At 41.8% G+C, this 21,071-nt stretch overlaps 1 protein-coding gene across 1 annotated transcript; it reads right to left on the bottom strand.

The window, feature by feature from the left end:
* Nucleotides 1-2,713: 2,713 nt before the first annotated feature.
* Nucleotides 2,714-20,604, bottom strand: LOC132401366 (G-protein coupled receptor family C group 6 member A-like). The gene is made up of 5 exons (XM_059983495.1): nucleotides 20,335-20,604; nucleotides 13,220-14,080; nucleotides 10,850-11,053; nucleotides 4,481-4,601; nucleotides 2,714-3,744 (listed from the first exon to the last, which is right to left on the bottom strand). Exons 1-5 carry the CDS (start codon nucleotides 20,602-20,604, stop codon nucleotides 2,714-2,716), a joined length of 2,487 nt encoding a protein of 828 aa, XP_059839478.1.
* Nucleotides 20,605-21,071: the final 467 nt, after the last annotated feature.

The following is a 21,071-nucleotide window of genomic DNA, read 5'->3' as shown; positions in this document are numbered from 1 at the left end:
ATAACTAATCACAATCACATAGTGAGTTAATTATATATAAATTACTGCACAGATCAAAGAGTTTCCATATTCATATTGGAGCCAAGGGAACATTAGTAACCACAATGTCAAACATGCTCTACAACATACTGAGATTTTTCATTCACTGTCACTTGATGGAAACTCAGACTAAGCCATTTTGCTCAGATGGGAAATGTATTCTGATCTGGCGGGATTTGCCATTACACTGGATTTAATGAGATGTGAGATTCCAGCACACAGTTACACCAGAACTCTTGTTGAAAATGTTAACACGGATTTGTGCTAGCTTAAGAAAAATAAAGATTCTAATATGGCTTCTTTATATGTTTGGTAACAATTATTGCATAATTCTTAAAGAATAGATAACATTCTATAAAAATTACTCAACTTTTTGCTTCTTCCCCTCTGCCATTAGACTTCATTAGACAATGAAGCCATATACCTCATATTTTTTTTCTTTTCTTCGCTATTTGTGCTACTTATTGAATTCAACTTTATATTTATCGTAATTTATAGCTTTTATTACCCATGTATCGCAATGTACTGCTGCCGGAAAACAACAAATTTTACGACATATGCCCGCGATATTAAACCTGATTCTGATCAGCTGAAAACTTAACCTTACATTCTGAAATATCTAGGTAACCTTTGCATTGAAGTTTTTCAAAGTTGACTCTTCCTTCATCATTTGAAGAAGAAAGTCCCAATGGCATCTGACGCTTCAGGAGAAAAAATATTGCCTGATCTTGATCATTTATGGATGTTTCATTGTTTTTAATCAGTTTTAGATTCTCTTGGAAGAGAAAACATTCTCACCACTTCCCCTTAAGATGAAGTGACCCCTAACTCCTCTAAAGTCCAGCATCTACTCCAAACTAGCCTTTCCACTCTTTCCGCATAGAACAATTTACCTTTTTCAGGTACGTCCAGGAAACTTATTTGAACTGCTAAGAAGGAATGCTAAACAGTATTAACAAAAGCAATATTAATTGAACTAACTTAATAAGCAATTCTCTAACATGACTGGGCTACATGTATAAAGAACATATTGTACATTATTAAGAAAATCATCCACCGTCAGGTTTCATTTCTCTGTACACCGATTGCGAGGGAACTTCAGACTCTGCCGCTGAATTTCCAATAATCGAGGCTTTCTCAATATATTCTCAGAAAGTATTTGAAATATAGGAATGGAAATACAACAATCACATCCCGTTTTTATTACAACAGCACATGTTATGGTATGAATGCAAAGAAGTTTATTGGCTGTATTTTAATTTTTGTGACATATTGATAATTAGGGCAAGGGAGTTCGATAGTGTGCAGAAAGCTGCATTTCTGACATTTTTTTCTACCTGATCACCACACTAACAGTTAATTTCTGGGCTTCCTGACCATCAGGCGCAAGTGAAAATGTTGATATTCTGTACAATTTCAATTCCGCTATTTAAAAAAAAGCATTAAGCAACTGATTTAATGGACTCTGAAGATGGGAATTGGTATATTCTGAGTAATGATTATATTCTGAGTAATGGTCTGAATGGTTATTCTGAGTAATAACCATTTTCCTATTCTTTATTTTGCTATCTTTCAAGCTGGTAATTATGCCTCTTGTGAATCTATCACAACACACACAAAATTCTAGAGGAATTCAACTAGTCAGGCAGCATCTGTAGAGAGGAATAAACTGTGAATGTTCTGAAGCTCAGCCCAAAAGGTCGACTGTATATTTCCCTCCATAAATGTTGGCTGACCCGCTGTGAATTTCTAGCATCTGCAGAATCAGCTGTGTGTATGAATTCCAACTATCATCCTCAAATTGTAGCATAGAGTCAATCTAAAAGGGACTGAGATGGATGGTCTCACTGAAAACTATTTTGAAAGGAGATATTAATATACATTATTTAACAGTAAGGCTTGAGTGAACTTGTTGAAATGTCTTTATTTCATATGATTTTATCAAATGGGGGTGTAAAGCAAAGTCATTTCAATAATTTCAAGTTACTGGCCATTGTCTGAAAGTCCATCTGGGATCTTCTGTAATGTGGTCATGGGGAGCTCTGTTATGTGACCATAAGGGTGGATTTGCACCTCATATCCCTGAATTTGCTATTACTCCTTTTAGAGAGTAGTAAATACATTAATTTACAGATGCTGTAGCATATAAACAAAAGGGTTAATGTATGACAAGCATTTTATAGCTCTGGGCCTGTACTTTCTGGAGTTTAGAATGAGGGCAGATCTCATTGAAATCTATCAAATATTGAAAAGTCCAGATAGAGAGGATGTGGAAAAGATGTTTCCTATCGTGGAGGAGTCTCAGACGAGAGGGGAGAGCCTGAGAATAGAAGGATGTCCCTTTAGAACAGAGATGAAGAGGAACTTCTTGAGCCAGATGGTCACGAAGCTGTGGAATTCATGACGCAGATGGCTGTGAAAGCCAAGTCATTGGGTAAATTTAAAGTGGAGATGGATAGTTTCTTGATTAGGGCTACCGGGAGAAGACAGGAGAATGGGAATAAGAGGGATAAGAAATCAGTCATGATGGAATGACAGAGCAGATCCCATCGGCCAAATGGCTTAACTCTGCTCCTATGTTTTATGGTTTAAATCAAAACCTTAATACAGCCAGAGCCTCATCTTCATTAAGAGCAAATGGCCTCCCCTCCCATGCTCAAGGGCGGGAATAAGTTCACATCTTGTTTTCTACCATTGCAGAAATCTGAAAGACCTGGCTATGCATAGGTGGTGGAGATTCTGGCGCAGACCAAAAGGATTCAGTTACCACTGTATTTTGTGTCGGGCTGCCCTGACGCTTCCGCTCGTTGTGCTCCCGCAGGTTTTTTCTGTACTTTTCGGGAGTGTTTTGGTCTTTCTTGAAACAGATGAAGTAGCACTTCGGGAAGAAGTGGCAGCACAAGATGCCGTAGTTTGAAGCTAAAATCGCAACCACTTCAACAGCCGGGAGATATTTGTCATCGGTGTTGACGTGCACAGGAACAAAAGAGATCCACACAATTAAGTAGATAAGCATGCTGAATGTGATGAACCGAGCCTCGTTATAAATATCTGGGAGCTTTCTCCCCATAAAAGCAGCCAGAAAGCAAAGAAATGCAAGAAGAGCTATATAACCCAACATAACACCAAATGCTACATTAGAACCTTCATCACATTTTGGTAAGATGATTTTAGGTATACTATGATTTATTGTATAATAGGGCCCTTTCACTAACAACCAAACTGTACAAATAATGACTTGTATTAGAGTACAAGTTACTAGGATTACTAAGGGCTTATACATTTTTTTCATCTGATGATGAATGAGGGGATCAAAATTAAATGCCAGGATGATCCTGAAGGATTTGATCAGGATCCAAGAGACGCAGATAGTAAAGCTTATTCCAAAGAGTGGCTGTCTAATCTTACAGTGCAAATCTGACGGCTTGCCGACAAAAAACCCAGTGCTTACGAAACAGAGGAACAGCGAGAAAAGAATGACAAAACAGAAATAGCCTCCGGAACTCTTTACCGCCGGTGTGTTCAAATTCAGTGCAAATATTACTAAAATTACAAATATTAACACAATCCCCAAAGAAGCAAACACTACAAGGACGATTGCAAACCCATCATTCCAGTCGAAGAATTCAATGGTCTTGTTACTGCACTTGGAACTTCCAGCTTCAGACCACTGTCCATCCAAGCATTTTAAACAATCGTTCATGTCTGTGGTGAAAGAAGGATGTCTTTGTTAGGCTCCAGATTTACAAACATGGCATAGAACAGTACTGTACCATAACAGGCCCTTCAGCCCACAGTGCTGTGCTGTACTAATTAATGTTCAAATACATATTAAATGTGATTACAAAGGAGGCAGGATAGCGATTATATTAGGAGCTTGAGGAGATTTGATATGTCACCAAAGACGCTAGCAGTTTTCTATGGATGTACCATGGAGAGCATTCTAACCGGTTTCATCGCCATCTGGTACGGCGGCAGGACGTTAACCAGCTCCATCATGGGCACGAGCCTCCCCACCACCAAGGATACCGTCAAAAGGGCAGCGTCCATCATTAAAGACCCCCATTGCCCAGAACGTGCCCTCTTCTCATTGATACAATCAAGGAGGAGGCACGGGAGCCTGAAGACACACACTTCACAAGTTTCAGGGACAGCTTTCTCAACTCCACCATCAGATTTCTGAATGGGCACAGAATCAAAGCATCCATTTTTGCTCTCTATTTGCACTATTTATTTAATTTATATATAATCTACTCATGCGCACATATGCATAAGCACACACATTGGATATATATAAATTACAATAATATGTATGTATCATATTGTAATTTATATTTTATATATTGCACTGTACTACTGCCACTAAGTACATTTCATGACATATTGTATGCCAGTGATATTCAACCTGCTCCTGATTCTGATAATGATTGCAAATGCTTACCCCAGCCTGCAGAATGATATCCCTCCGCACACGGCACACAGTCATAGCAGCAGGTATGTAAGGAGTATGCATTCTTCCTTTCCCCAGGTCTACACGAGCGGGAGCAATTGGAAAACACATCCTGGTGGAATGATTTAAGGTTAAAGGTTAGCTTTATTTCTGACATACGCATCAAAACATCAAAACGCACAGTGAAGTCCGCCGTTCTGGGGCAAAGGGCAGCGCAGTCTGAGATGTACTGGGGGCAGCCCGCAAGTCTCGCCAAGCTCCCAACACCAAAATAGCATGCCCACAACTTACTAATAAATGATTAATAAGTAAGTAGCTATAAGGTAAATGACAATAAATGATTTATTCACCAAAACATTGAATGAATTTCTGCAATTGGAACCTCACTGCATGTCCAGGCAATTGGTTTAATGGCACTTCCTAAGTATTTCAACCATACATCTACTTTTGAAATTGTTTTACAAATAAAGGCATGGAGTGATAGATCGAGTGGACAGCCTCAGATATTTTCACAGGGTAGAAGTGATTAATACCACGGGGAACAATTTTAAAGTAATTGGAGGAGAATATAAAGGGGTCAAGGGTAAGTTTTTTTACACAAAGAGCAGTGAGCATGTGGAATGCCCTGCCAGGGCTGCTGGTGGAGACAAATCCGTAGATACATAAGTGAAATTTAAGAGGGATTTAGAAAGGCATGTGGATGAAAGTAAAATGGAGGGCTATGTGGGAGGAAAGGGTTAGATTGATCTTGGAGTAGGTTAAAGGGACAACACAACGTTGTGGGCCAAAGGGCCTGCACTGTGCTGCAGCGTTCCATGTTCTACGCTTTATAATTCAGTCAAAGATGCTTTGTCACATCATGGCCCACAGAGGGAAAATTATCCATGAAGCTGTTACATGGTACATTTAAATAATAATCCAGACACAGAAGACTGCAGATGCTGGTATCTGTAGCAGGACAGAGACTGCAAGAGGAACTTGGGCAGTTCACTGTGAGGAAAGAAATTGTTAATACTTTGGGTGAAACCCTGCATCTGGCCTGAGAAAGTTCAGATTTAGATGCATTTGTCACATGTACATTTACACAGACAGTGCAAATTGTCATTTGCGTCAATAACCAATGTGTGCTTGGTGCAGCCCACAAGTGTTACCACACACATTGAAAGGGCCTAGACAGCGTAGATATGGAGAGGATGTTTCCTATAGTGGGGGAGTCGAGGACCAGAGGGCACAGCCTCAGAATGGAAAGACATCCCTTTAGAAGAGGGTTGAGCAGGAATTTCTTCAGCCAGAGGGTGTTGAATCTGTGGCTGGGGAGGCTAATTTGTTGGGTATGATTAAAGCTGATGTTGATAGGTTCTTGATTTGTAAGGGTGTCAAAGGTTATGGGGAGAAGGCAGGAGAATAGGGTTGAGAGGGTTAATAAATCAGCCATGGTGGAATGGTGGAGCAGTCTTGATGGGTCAAATGGCCAAATTCTGTCCCTATGTCTGATTGTGTTATGGTCTTATGCCCACACATTTCAGCAGAATGCAGGGTTTTGATGCAAAATACTGAAAAATCCTTTCCTCACACTGATTCTGCTTATTTTGCTGAGTTCCTCCAGCAGATTGTGTTCAAATCACACTTGTTTGGCTCGGAGTGGTTGGGGGAAGCTCGATATGCATGTGCAGTAACTCACTACATTGAAATGGAGACTTGCCAGATTGACACGTTATAGATATGAGTATGACTGAGTCATCAGATCCCCATTTATCTGCTTAATCTACCTGCAGCGTTTGGCATCCATCATTAAGGACCCCCATAACCCAGGACATGCCCTCTTCTCATTGCCACCATCAAGGAGGAGATACAAGAGCCTGAAGTCATACACTCAACATTTCAGGAACAACTTTTTCCCCCACTACCATCAGATCTCTGAAAGGACACTGAAACCATGAACACTACCTCACTATTTTCTTTTCTCTCCTTTTGCATTACTGATTATATATATAATCTTAATTTATAGTTTTTAAAACAACAATTTAACGACACATGCCAGTGATAATAAACCTGATTCTGATGTGAATGCATTTGGGTTTTATTTTTATTTAAATAATGGAGTTTGCCCTTCTAGCCCTTTGAGCTGTGGTGCCCAGCACCCCTGACAACCCCGATTTAAACCTAACCTAATTACGGGACAATTTACAAATAACCAATTAAATTGCCCTTGGGATTGTGGCAGGAAAATGGAGCACCCGAAGGATCCCGTGGGGAGGGTATACAAAGACTGCTCACTGAGGAGGCTGGGCTTGAACTCTGACCTCTGATGCCCCAGGAAGCAATAGCGTTGTGCTGATCGCCATGCTAATGCAGTCTACCGAACGTGCTGTAATGCTGACCTGGCGCATGGGGAGCGCAGTTAAAGATAGATAGGTATGACGCTGTGGGCATCATGAGTCACGGCTGAGAGAAGATCATAGTTGGGAGCCCAAGATCCAAGGATGCACATTGTTTTGAAAGGACAGGCAGGAAGTCAGAGGGAGTGGGGTGCCTCTTGTTGGTAAATAAAAATGAAATCAAATTCTTAGAAAGGGGTGACATAGAAGTGGAAGGTGTAGAATCCTTGTGGTTAGAGTTAAGAAACTACAAGGTTAAAGAACAGTAGTCAGGAGTTAGGCAACAAATTACGATAGAAGATAGAGGCATTTGTCAAAGAAGCAAAGTTACAATAGTCACGTGGGATTTCAATATGTGGGTCTTGTGAGAAAATTAGGTTGGTTCTGGATCCTGAGAGAAAATTTGTAGAATGCCTGCAAGGTGTCTTTTTAGAGCATCTTGTGTTTGAGCTGACTACGGGACAGGCAACTCTGGATTGGGTATCGTGTACTGAATCAGATTTGATTAGGGAGCTTAAGGTAAAAGAACCCTGAGGAGACAGTGATCATAATATGATAGACTTAGAGGGAGAAGTTAAAGTCAAATGTATCAGTATTATTGTGGAGTAAAGAGAATTTTAGCACCTTAAGACCATAAGACACAAGTGCAGAATTAGGCCATTCAGTCCATCAAGTCTGTTCTGCGATTTCATCATGGATGGTCCATTTCCCTCTTAACCCCATTCTCCTGCCTTCTCCCCATAATCTTTCATGCACTGACAAATTTCTTAAATGCATCCAGTGACCTGATCTTCACAGAAGAAAGAAATTCCTCCTCATCTCTCTTCTAACTGGACGTCCCTCTAATTTGTGGCTGTGCCCTCTGGTCCTAGACTTCCTCACCAAAGGAAATATCCTCACCACATCCACTCTATCAGGTCCATTCGATATTCAATAAGCTTCAATGAGATCCCCCTTCTGAATTCTAGTAAATATAGGCCCAGTGCTATCAAACTCTCCTTTGAGTCCTGGAATCATTTTTGTGAATATCCTTTGAACCCTCTCCAATGTTGGCACATCCTTTCTTAGATAAGAGGCCCAAAACTGCTCATAATACTCCAAATGTGGCCTGACCAATGCCTTATAAAGCCTCAACATTATATTCTAGTCCTCTCAAAATGAATGCTAACATTGCATTTGCCTTCCTCACCACCAACTCAACCTACAAATTAACATTTACGAACTCCTGCATGAGGACACCAGAGTCCCTTTGCACCTCAGATTTTAGAATTTTCTCCCCATTTAGAAAATAGTCTACACTTTTATTTCTCCTACCAAAGTGCATGGCCATACACTCCCTGATACTGTACTCCATCTGCCACTCTTTGCACATTCTCCTAATCTAAGTCCTTCTGTAGCTCCTTCGCTTCCTCAACACTACCTGTCTCTCCACCTTTCTCCATATCGACTGCAAACTTGCCACAAGGTATTCAATTCTGTCATCCAAATCATTGATATATAATGTAATACGAATCGGTCCCAACACAGACTCCTGTTGAACACTGCTAGTCACCAGCAGCCAACCTGAAAAGGCTCTCTTTATTCCCACTCTTTGCGTTCTGCCAATCAGCCAATACTCCATCCAGGCTGGTACCTTTCATGTAATCCCATGGGCTGTTAGGTTGTTTACCAGCTTCATGTGTGCAACTTGTCAAAGGCCTTCTGAAAACCCAAGTACTCAGCATGCACTGATTTTCCTTTGTCTATCCTGCTTGATACTTCTTACTGTAGATGCTGCCTGGCCTGCTGCGTTCCACCAGCATTTTGTGTGTGTTGATTGTAATGTTGAAGCTTTGTAAGGAATTAGTCAGGTCACATTTGGAGATTTGTGACCATTTTTGGACCCCTTATCTGTGAAAGAATATACTGACATTGCAGAGGGTTTGGAGGAGGTTAATGAGAATGATTCCAGGAATGAAAGATTTATCGTGTGAGGACCATTGGATGGCTCTGGGCCTGTACTCGCCAGAGTTCAGAAGAATGGGAGGGATCTCATTAAAACCTATTTAATTTTGAAAGGCCTAAGTAAAATGGATGTAGAGAGGACCAGAGGGCATGGCCTCAGAATAGATGGACATCCATTGAGAATGGAGGAACTTCATTAGTCAGCTAGTGGTGAATCTGTAGAATTTGTTGCCAGTGGTGGTTGTGGAAGCCAGGTTATTGGGCATACCTAGGGCAGAGTTTGATAGTCAAGTCAAGTCAAATTTATTTATGAAGCAACCCATGTTGACCAAAGTGCTGTACAAACCACAAGAGGTAGCTAAAATCACAAATACAAGAAACACAGACATAACCAACAAGGCCAACAGCTTATAGGCACAAAATAAACAACACGAGCCTAGGCACAAACCGAAAATCAGCCACATCAGGAGGATTCAAACGCTAGTGAATGAAAGTAAATTTTGAGCTTGGATTTAAGAGAGTCGATGGAGGGGGCAGATCTGACAGGGAGGGGAATGCTGTTCCACAGTCTAGGGTCTGCAACAGCAAAGGCATAGTCACCCCTGAGCTTAAATTTAGATCGCGGTTCAGCCAGGAGCCCCAAGTCAGCCAACCTGAGGGACCTGGAAGTAGAATAAGGGGTTGGAAGGTCTGTGATATAAGGGTGGGGGCAGCCCATTTAGGGCTTTATAAACAAACAGGGGAATCTTATAATCAACTCTGAACCATACTGGCAGCCAGTGGAGGGAGGCCAGGATAGGAGTAATATAGTCCCTCTTCCGGGCACCTGTCAGGAGCCTGGCTGTGGCGTTCTGGACCAGTTGCTGACGGGACAGGGACGGCTGACTAATCCCAGTATACGGGGAGTTGGAGTAGTCCAATTGGGAGGATATAAGGGTGTGGATGACTTTCTCGAGATCTTTGAAAGAGAGAAACTGCTTGATTTTGGCAATAGTATGAAGCTGGAAAAAACTAGCTTTTACTACTGCATTAACTTGCTTGTCAAACTCAAAGGCAGAACCAAATATCACGCCGAGGTTTTTGACGTGGGGTTTGATAAGGGTGGACAGGTTACCAAAACTGTTGGTAATCACTTTGATGGAGTCAGGGGGGGGGTGCAAATAGGACAGCTTCAGACTTGTCTTCATCCAGCTGTAGGAAGCTCTGTGGCATCCAATGCTTTATGTCCTCAAGGCAGTTCACGAGGCTAGCTAGATTTGACCAGTCGTTTGGTTTCAAGGGGAGATAAAGCTGTGTGTCAGCAGCATAACAATAGAAGGAAATGTCATGTTTTGAATGATTTGGCCAAGGGGAAGCATGTATATAGAGAAAAGAATGGGACCTAGGAAGGACCCTTGTGGGACCGTGCAGGAGAGACTAGCTGGGGAAGAGGAAAATTTGCCTATGTTGACGGAGAAGCTTCTGTTTTTGAGGTAGGATGTGAACCAGTTCAAGGCAGTGCCATCAACACCAACTCTGTACTGGTGACGGTCTATTAAAATGGCGTCATCCACAGTATCGAACGCTGTGTTGAGGTCACGAAGAATTAGGATGGCAGAGTCACCTGAGTCAGTCGAGAGGAGGAGATCATTGTACACTTTCAGCAGGGCAGACTGCGCTATGATAAGCTTTAAAACCTGAGTGACATCTTTCCAAGATGTTGTTTTGGTGTGGGTAGGGCAGCAACTGATTAAGAATAACCTGTCAGGTCATTCTTGACTAGGCTCGTGACTAGGATGTGAAAGGTTATGGGAAATGGTTTAGCCATGATGACCTGGTCTAACCAGGATTTTTGGAGCTCCACCATTACCTCACGACTCTTGAATTCAATTCCATGACTAATGAAGGCCAACACAACTTCTTAACTACATTGTCAAATGTACCAGAATCCCAAGATTCTTCCGTCTCTCCACACTGCAAGAATCCTGCTATTAACCGTATACCTCTTTAAGATATTGAAGGAATGGTAAACCTTGCACTTCAATTAGTTAATCCCAACCTTTCCAAATCTTTTGACTGCTTCATCATAAATGTATACTTTTTTATCGGGAAGCTTATATTCTCCAACGGTTTTGAACTTGGTAACGTCTTCTTCCATCTCCCACTGTATTAGGTCATATCCGTTGATGGCGTCCCCAGACTCATCGAAATAGAATAACCTTTCATCCACGGTAAACTTTACCATCTTCATTGCTTCCAGCAACTGGAGAAAGAAGGAAAAATTATTATTGTTCAAAACATTTCAGCAGGAATGGGAACTGATAATATTTGCCTGTTGTCCTGATATTTGCCATATGAAGAAATGGGTGGTGGGGTTTTAGGTACGTCTCTACCAAAGAAGGTGTGAGGTGCTCCTTCCCTCCGCTAGCCTGCAGGTGACCCTTGGGCAAGCTGTAGCTTCCCGATCAGGGTCACACAAAACCATGGGAGCAGGTGGTGGATGGTCATGTGTGCAGCCGATGCGTAACACAAATTCTGGTTATGTGGCCACTGGCGCCAGGGAGACAATCTCTGAAGAGTATTGATAATAGCTCGGGGGTCACCCGTCTTGTAAAGCCGCTGCACAGAGGAAGGCAATGGCAAACATTTTCCTGTAGATACATTTGCCAAGAGCTATCATGGTCATGGTCACTAATGTCATATGACACAATGCATAATGAATGAACAAAATTGAAGAAAATCACTAGGTTATTTGTGTAACCATTACCAATTTAGTTATTGAGGGAACTCTGTTTTCCCAATGAGGAATATATATTTTGTTCTCCTACAAGGGCATTCTACAATAAAAGCCTTGCATATCTGGGTAATGAAAAGTTATTCATGCCAAGTGGCAGATATAATAACTGTAAATTAGGTTTTTTTTTCACTTACAATGTGCTTTCAATCTTTCAAAACCTTTCGAGGTGTTTAAATATATCAAAATAATAGGAGGTTGTCTTTTCGATTTTTAGACAGAAATTTTGTTTAAAGAAATTTATAACAATATTATCTTTACCTGTTTGTGTTATGCGCTGGAACAGTGATCTACATTAATCATACATTTTGATCTGATAGCTCTGAAATAATGGATAATGAATTTGACTTGTGAGGGTCCAATAACAAAAATTACTGTCATTCAAAATGAAGCACAACAGATTCTACAGATGCTGAGAATCCAGAGAAACTTGCACAAAATGTTGGAGGAGCTCAGCAGGTCGGGCAGCATCTATGAAGAGGAATGAACAGTCAATGTGGCAGGCTGGGACCCTGTGGTAAACTATGTGTATACCTGTCTGGGCATGCCCCTCTGCTGACTGCTCCTGTGGCTCCTCCCACAGACCCCTGTATAAAGGCGATTGGAGGCACTGCTCCTCCCTCAGTTTCCAAGATGTTGTGGTCACGTTTGCAGCTAATAAAAGCCTATCTTTTGCCTCCCGTCTCCGAGAGTTATTGATGATGCATCAGACTCACCATCAGGGCTGGAAAGGAAGGGGGAAGAACCAGGATAAAAGGCGTACAAGCTGGGAGGCGGTAGGTAATAAATAGGTAATGGTGAAGGTGGGTGGGGAGGGGGAGATGGATGAAGTAAGAAGCTGGGAGATGATAGGTGGAGAGGTAATCGGCTGAAAAAGAAGGAATCTGATAGGAGAGGAGAATCGAGCATGGGAAAAAAGGAAGGAAGGGGCCAATCAGAGGGAGGTAGTGGGGTGGTGAAGAGAAGGGAAGAGTTCAAACTCTAGCAGTACCAAGTCAAACTAAATTTATTATCGAAGTATGTATATGTCTCCATTGGCTGTACCTACTTGTGATTAATTTTCTTGCAGGCATTTATAGGGAAATAGAGAAATACAATAGAATTTATGAAAAACCACACATAAAACAAAGACCGACAACAATAAACGAGCAAAAGAAGATTAATTATGTAAATAAAGAAAGAAGTAATACCGAGAGCATGAGTTGTAGAGTCCTTGAAAGTGAGTCCAGAGGTTCTGTAATCAGTTCACAGTGGAGCTGAGTGAGCTTATACTATGCAGTTAATATGCAGTTGAAGGAATATCTAAGATATTGCTTTATAGTCCAATTAACTCCACGTGAACGGTCCCAAATTCAGCTGCCAAAGGAGGAGAGCTGTGCATGGGGCTAACAACCCCATTCATAAAAACCCAGAGCTTCAGAAACTCCAGCAGAAGCTACAAAGACCTCATCCCTGGGACAGGAAGGAGAAGATGGGATAGGAAGCTGGGGACAACTTGAAGGACTGGCCGGCCAGGGGACTGTGCTGTCAGCGGCCTATGCCCCAGTAGGGGCGATGGGTTTAAGTAAGTAAATTATATTTAAATTAGAATAAATTTTAGCAAAGGAAGAATAATATTAGATTAAAAATATCTACCTGCCATGGTGGAAAATCAAAATTTCTTTGACATGTTCCTTTCTGACATTTCAGGAGAATCTTCAGACCCTCTGCAATGGATTTAATTGCCATGTATAGTGCGTAAGTGATACCCAGCTCAATATTATGACTGATATCATCTTCAGGGACGTCTTCTTCATTCATTTCATCACAGCTCAAAGGCTGTATCAGCTTCTTGTCCTGCTGGAATAGGCATTGCGGTGTGTTTGAACTGCATGTTTCTGTGTAGTTTTTGTCTTCCTTCGAACATGTGGTGTAGAGTTCCCAGTATTTCTCAATGAACTTGTTAAATCCCTGGGCTGGAGGTGTCAGTTTCCTCAAGTGCGTCAGAAAACCAGGAATACATCCCGTTTTGAAGGAGAAGCCCAGGATGTTTCCTACTTCCTTAATATTCTTCATCTTTGCCACTGCTCTGGACATAGACCAAGCATCACTAGCTATCCATGTCCTCCTAATGCCTTGGCGAATAACTTCATTGAACAGTTTAACGACGATGGCTTGTTTAGCAAACAGGACAATGACACTTGCATTTGGAGTGCTTTCAATTTTTGAGATCAATTTCTGTATCCGTAGGTTACTCTGATCATCACACACGTAAGTTGGAATCTCTTCATTGAAACCAATGCAGATATTCAGCTTCTGAGCATGAACTGTGAAATCAGTCACTGCAGACATGCCATATTCATCATCAGTCGCGATGACCCCTACCCAGTTCCATTTAAAGTACCTGACGAGTTTGGCCAGAGCTTTCGTCTGATGGATATCACTAGGCACAGTGCGTAAAAATGATGTAAATCTCCCTTTGTTACTCAGGATAGAAGCAGATGATGCAAAACTAATCTGTAAAACATTCAAAATAAAGGAAAGTTAGTCAATGAGACTAAGGTCCAAGTAAATATTAGGCACACAGATGGCATTCAATTTCAAAGTAAGTCAAATTAAATTTATTATCAAGATTAAATATTCAAGTTTCAAGATTTTTTAATGTTATTTCCAGCACACAGGTGAAAAGCAGAACAAAATGATTGTTACAAGCACTAACACCCACGGTGATGAAGTGGTTTGTGAGGTTGGTGATGAAACATATCAACTCCTGCCTGGCCTGAGAAGCCTGGTTCTGCTTCAATATGCCTGCCAACTCAATAGTTCCATAGTAGGTGCCTTTTCGTTGGCTCTTTGCTCAACCTTGGAACATCTGGACAGCAAAGGTGCACACATCGGGGTGCTTTTGTCGACTATATCTCCACATTCAATGCTATTATCTGCTCAAAACTAATCCATAAGCTTGAACAACTTAGCTTCAATACTTCCTTGTGCAATTGGATCCTTGATTTTCTCACTTTCAGACCCGTTCGGATGGCAAAAACATCTCCTCCACAATGTCCATCAGCGGCTGTGTGCATGGCCCCTGCTCTACGTGCTTGATACTTATGACTGTGAGTCTGAGTACATCTCCGATATCATATTTAAATTTGCTGATGAAACCACTGTCATTTATGTTATGTATTCAGGCAACAATAAATATATGAGTTAGGCAAGGGTTTATATAACAAATAACACGTTTATTAAACACTGAAAACAAACCCCCCAAAAGTAAACAAACACTGACGTAACCGGAAATCATCTGCTGTGCGGCAGCTTAAACAGTTCTTAAAGCGATGCAGCTCCAATAGTTCTGAAAGCGATGTTGCAAAAACAGTTCTTTAAAGTAGGATTGCCACTAGTTCAAAATGCTCACAGTCCATTTAAGGGAGTGACTTTTTAAGACGTTTTAAATTCTCTTTCACGTCACTTTGCTTCAGTCCCCGAAGTCGAACTTTTCCCATGAAGAATTTACAAAACGTAACGGCTTAAAGGCACAGACCTTTTCTTTATCACACTGTCCTCAATCTTTTCTGCTATCCCGCAGAGATTAACACGAGAACAGTCAAAGAATTCCTTCTGAATAAGGATCAAACAAGGTCGAACCCGTTTCACCGTTGAAATAGATTCTCCTCGATCTTTAACTCCTGAACTCCGATCTTCACTCTCCACTGATTCTCAACTAGCAGTATTGTAAAGAAACTGCTGGCAATGACCTTTTAAACTTTAGGCATTAGATAAAACTTAATCCTTCAACTAAACTGCGTCATCACATTAAATCACACAGTGGCATGAAGTCAACATGGCAAATCCTGCCACGAACTGCCCCTCCTCACAGGGTGGGGTCTTCCTTTTATACCCTGTAAAAAAAAAACCTGTCACATGACCGCTACTGGCAGGAAAATGATATCACTCCACCATCACAAGACCATTACCTCAAGTCCAGTATAGCTTCAACCCCAGTCACGTGACAAGGGTACCACTGTCATGTGTCACGAGTACGTAACATTGGTCAAATCAAAGGTGGTGATGAACCAGTATAGAGCAGGGAGATTGAAAATCTGGCTGAATGGTGTCACAACAGCAACCTCTCACTCAATATCAACAAGACCACAGAGCTGACTATTGATTTCAGCAGCAGCAAACGGGAGGTCCTGAGGTGGAGAGGGTTGGCAACTTTAAATTCCTTGGTGTTATTATTTTGGAGAACCTGTCCTGGGTCCAGTACTTAGCTGCAATTACAAAGAAAGCATGGCACAATCATCAAACCCTAAATCCCTCCTCCCTGACACACAGCGAATGAGAAACTTCAGTTGAAAGATACAGAATATTAAAAAACAAGAAGACTGAAAAAGCTCATAGTCCAAGTCCATATTTAAATCCATATCCAAAATGCAGAAAGCCTGGGTAACATTCTTCGGGCACAGTGACAGATTCCCAACTCTAGCAGCAGAGCGATCCCCACCAGCGTTCAAAAGCCAGGCACCTGGTGCATTTGCCTCGGTGTTTCAATCTCTCTCTTTGCTTTAATTGACAGATTGGAGCTGAACATCGGCTCATGGTCCGACCTGCAATGTCCTCACCACGAAGTTCGGACAAGCTGCTTCTGCCTCCCAGAATCCTCTAGGAGACTGCAGAGCACTGAAGCACCCAAATGACCTCCAAGTGGGGAATCACACGCTCCAGCAGTTCCAGAATCACATTTAAGTTGAAAACCAGATGTAAAAGACATAAAAGATGTGAAATAAATGATTTCATGGTCATTCCAGAAGATGTCGACCATGGGAGCATTGTACGCAAGCACCATCTTGACTGGCATGTTCTGATGATGAACTGTATTCTGATTCTAATATTACGCATTTGATTTCTAACCCAGAATTTCCTTTACTAGTTTTTGCATTGACTACATCCAGTGCAGTACAGTTACATGCCCAGTGGGTCATGTGTGTGAACACATCCCAGTTAAAGAGATGGAGAAGATCTTCCATCGATTTTTGCATCTGTATTTACTTGGGAGATGGGCACAGAGTCTATAGACGTGAGGCAAAGCAGCAGTGAGGTCATGAATCTTACACAGATTAGAGAGGAGGAGGTGTTTCTTGTCTTGGGGCAAATTAGGGTGGATAAATCCCTGACAAGATGCTTTCCTCAGACACTACAGGAAGCAAGTGCAGAAATCGCAGAAGGACTAGCAGAAACTGCCAGAAACACATCCTTCATGACTGATGAGGCACCGGAGGAACGGAGGATAGCTGATGTTGTAGCAGCTGTTTAAGACAGGATCTGAGAATAAGCCAGGAAATTGTAGGCCAGTTAGCCTGAATTCAGTATTAGGTATGTTACTGGAAGGTATTCTGAGAGACCGGATACATGGATAGACAGGGATTGACTGGGGACAGTCAACATGGTTTTGTGCATGGTAAGCCGTATCTAACCAATCTTATAGAGTTTTTGAGGAAATTACCAGGAACGTTGATGAAGGCAAGACCGTGGATATTGCCTACATGGACTTTACCAAGCTCTTTGACAAGATCCCCCATGGGAAGTTGGTGAAGAAGGTTCATTCATTTGACATTCAAAATGAAGTAGTAAATTGGATTAGATATTGGCTTTGTGGGAGAAGCCAGAGAGTGGTAGTGCATGGTTGCTTTTCTGACAGGAGGACTGTGACCAGTGGTGTGACACAGGGACTGGTGCTGGTTCCATTGTTATTTGTCATTATTATCAATGATCTGGATGACAATGTGGTGAACTGGATTACCAAATTTGCAGGTGACACAAAGATTGGTGGCATTGTGGACAGCAAGGAAGGCTACCTAAAGCTTGCAGCAGAATCTGATCCAGCTGTAAAAATGGGCTGAAACATGCCAGGTGGAATTTAACACGGTCAAGTGTGAGGTGGTGCACTTTGGGAGGACAACCTAGAGTGGACTTAGAAGGTGAACACTAGGACATGAGGAGTGTTGTGGAATATTGTGTGTGGTTTTGGTCACCTACCTATAAGAAAGATGTCAATAAGATTGAAGGAGTGCAGAGAAAACTTACAAGGATATCACCAGGAGTGAGAACCTGAATTATAGAGAAAGATTGAGTAGTCTATCACTTGGTTGGGTGAAATTAGAATTAGAGGTCATGGATTAAGGGTGAAAGGTGAACATGAGGTGAACTTATTCAGTCAGAGGGTGGTGAGAATGTAAACCAAGCTGCCCTTGGAAGTGGTGGATGCGGGTGTGATTTCAACATTTGAGAGATTTGGATAGGTACATGGATGGGAAGGGTATGGAGGGCTTTGGTCCAGGTGTAGGTTAATAGTTCAGCACAGACTAGAAGGGTTGAAGGGCCTACTTCTGTGCAGAAGTGTTCTATGACTCCATGTCTCTACAAGGAGAACTACAATGCAGTTTATTCTGCATTATGGCTCTCCTTAATTCAGAATTAGGTTCCATTTCTGTTTATTCCCCTGCACAGATGCTGCCTGACTTGCTGAGGTCCTCCAGCGTCTTGTGTGTGGTGTTCCAACAGGACCTACAGTCCTGCCACCAATACACTGGAAAAGTACTGTGCCATTCCAGATGAATTGAGTCCCCACTGATTCCATAGAACACTACAGCACAGTACAGGCCCATAATGTGGTGCCAACCTTTGAACCTGCTTTAAGATCAACCTAGCTCTTCCCTCTCCCATAACCTTCCATTTTTCTATAATCCGAAAAAGACCATATGATGATAAGACATAGGAGGGCAGTCTGCAAGAGTTGCCATGCTTCCAGCACAAGCATAGTAAAGTTCAAAGTTCAAAGGACATTCATTTTCAAAGTATGTATTCATTACACAACCTTAAGATTTGTCTCCTAACAGGCAATCACAAAACAAACAAACCCAAAACAAGCCCTATACATATATATATATATATATGTGAAAAAGACTGTCTAACAGCCATTGTGCAGAGAATATCAAAAACACTTCATGTTCACAAAAAAATGAAAGACTAAAATAACCCTTAAAGAAGGTGCAATGAAAAAAAAACATCATGCAAACAGTAACTGTAAACAAATAGTGTTTCTGAACTGGAGTTCACAAAGAGAGGCCGAGACACATAGTTCAACACAGAGCCAAGCAGCTATCTTAATTGGCCCATGCCCGGCCTTAGGCCCCAACACCTTGACCTTTTCAACCTGGCCCGGTGCTTAAATCTCCATCTGAACATGAGTTTCTGCCACTTCGAACAGGCTTGCTCCTTGCCTCCCTGAACTTTTCAATCAGGTCTGGTGCTTAAATCTCCACCCAAACAATGGGTTCTGCTAATTGGATATGCTGAACTTCACCACCTCGATTCGACCTGTAAACCTTCATCCAAACTATGGGTTCTGCTAATTGGATATGCTGAACTTCACCACCTCGATTCGACCTGTAAACCTTCATCCAAACTATGGGTTCTGCTAATTGGATATGCTGAACTTCACCACCTCGATTCGACCTGTAAACCTTCATCCAAACTATGGGTTCTGCTAATTGGATATGCTGAACTTCACCACCTCGATTCGACCTGTAAACCTTCATCCAAACTATGGGTTCTGCTAATTGGATATGCTGAACTTCACCACCTCGATTCGACCTGTAAACCTTCATCCAAACTATGGGTTCTGCTAATTGGATATGCTGGCCTTCATTTCCTTGATTTGGCTGTAAATCTCCAGCCAAGCATCGTGTTTAGCTGCGTCGATACACTGTGGGGCCTAGACCCCAAGGCTTTGATTTGGCCTCTGCCTGACCTTTCACCCTCTTCCAGGTTCTCAGCGACCGGCCTGTCACCATGCCTTGCCTGGGTTCTGCCACATCAAGTTGCTTCCAAGTCCAAAGGGAAGTTAGAGACTATTACTTGCGATGATTGTTTTTCCAGAAAAAAATTGTGAGTAACAAAGTATTTAGTTGCTTTCCTTGTTTCATCGGCCACCAGTCGGAATCTGCTGAGGTTCACCAGCGTCATCTTAAACTCAACATACTTACCCTAACCCATACATGTTTGGAAAGTGGGAGGAAACCAGAGAACCTGGAGGAAACCCATGTGGTCACAGCGAGAACGTGCAAACTCCGTACAGACAGCGGTGGGAATCGAACCCCAATTTTACAGGTGATACTGTAACTGCATTTTGCTAACCACTACACTCCCATACAAATTCTAGACCTATTGACTGGCTTGGAAAGCTATATCCAGGACTGAGAAAGGGAAGAATCATTTTTAGCTAGCAGGGGGTGCATCTGTGGAATTCATTGCCACAGACAGCCTTGGAGGCAAGTCATTGGGTATATTTAAAGCAGGTCGATAGGTTTTTGATTAATATGGGCGTCAAATGTTACTTGGAGCAAATAGGAAAATGGTGTTGTGAGGGATAAAGAATCAACCAGGATGGAGTGGCAGAGCAGACTTGATAGGCCAAATGGCCTAATTCTGCTCCTATGTCTTATGGTCTTCATGGGTGAACTCTTCCTATACCCTGTGATGGATATCCTGTGAAAGCTCAAACAAGCTGAGATCTATGGATGTGAATCAACAGTCAAAGGGAAGCTGAATAATAATAATATTATTATTTATTTATTGAGCACATTTCATACAGACAAGGTAGTTCAAAGTACTTTACAATGGGATGATGTGTAAATATGAAAATAAAAGATAAGAAAGATGTTAGTTAATGGTAAAGTTAAATAAGTAGGTTTTGAGCTGCCTTTACACACCTGAGGTATCAGCATCACGTTGAATATTCTGGCGACAGGAATTGACAGCTCCGAATAGACTTCACCCACAACCGCCTTCACGATCGGCTTGTAATCCGTGTAGTTGCAGTGAACCTCCAGGACATCGCCCGTGGAGTTTGACTTGGCAAGTAACTTCATCGCAGCTATTATGGCTTTGGAAGCATCTGAACACGTGTCATATATTTCATATCCGAGCTTAACACCGTTTAGTAGTGAGGAGTTGTTTATCATTTCGATGGTGTGTATCATTCCCTGCACCCAAATGAAACTCTGGATGTCAAATCTTTAAAAGAAAAACACAACCTTATTAATTGCTATGTTTTAGAAAGGTTAAATCATATTGACTAGCACTGTCACTATGGCTCAGGATCAGGAAGCAAGAACTAAACTAATACTGTTCCTTTAATAGCATCTATCTCAATCGCTAATCTTCTTTCCCGGAGTGTGTAAGGTAAGAAGGGAGGGCTGTTGTCACCGTATTTCAGTCAAGGCTTGACAAGACTGAAACGAAAGTGAGAGAGGTAAATACAGTTACCAAGAAACCAAAATGGCAGGTACGTGTGCATTCTCACGTGAGCAATTATCATCCTCTTTCAGCTGCCCGCCTGCAAGAGTGCGCAGACTCCGCAGTTCTGCTAGTTTATTTAAATTTTTGGTGCACGTGTGCTATTTTGAAGATGTGGACTTTCCCAGCAAGGACAGCAATTGTTATCCAT

Source organism: Hypanus sabinus, chromosome 10, assembly GCF_030144855.1.
Source record: "Hypanus sabinus isolate sHypSab1 chromosome 10, sHypSab1.hap1, whole genome shotgun sequence".
In the NCBI taxonomy this organism is placed as follows: domain Eukaryota; kingdom Metazoa; phylum Chordata; class Chondrichthyes; order Myliobatiformes; family Dasyatidae; genus Hypanus; species Hypanus sabinus.
This window is presented reverse-complemented; position numbering and strand designations above follow the sequence as displayed.

Bases quoted from the DNA above. Each gene is read 5' to 3' on its own strand.
- LOC132401366 (XM_059983495.1), bottom strand. From the start codon at position 20,604: ATGATACACACCATCGAAATGATAAACAACTCCTCACTACTAAACGGT. The intron at 14,081-20,334 runs GTGTGTAAAGGC...AATGTTTTACAG, and splicing joins ACGTGATGCTGATACCTCAG to ATTAGTTTTGCATCATCTGC. The intron at 11,054-13,219 runs GTAGATATTTTT...TTCTTTCTCCAG, and splicing joins TTGATTTTCCACCATGGCAG to TTGCTGGAAGCAATGAAGAT.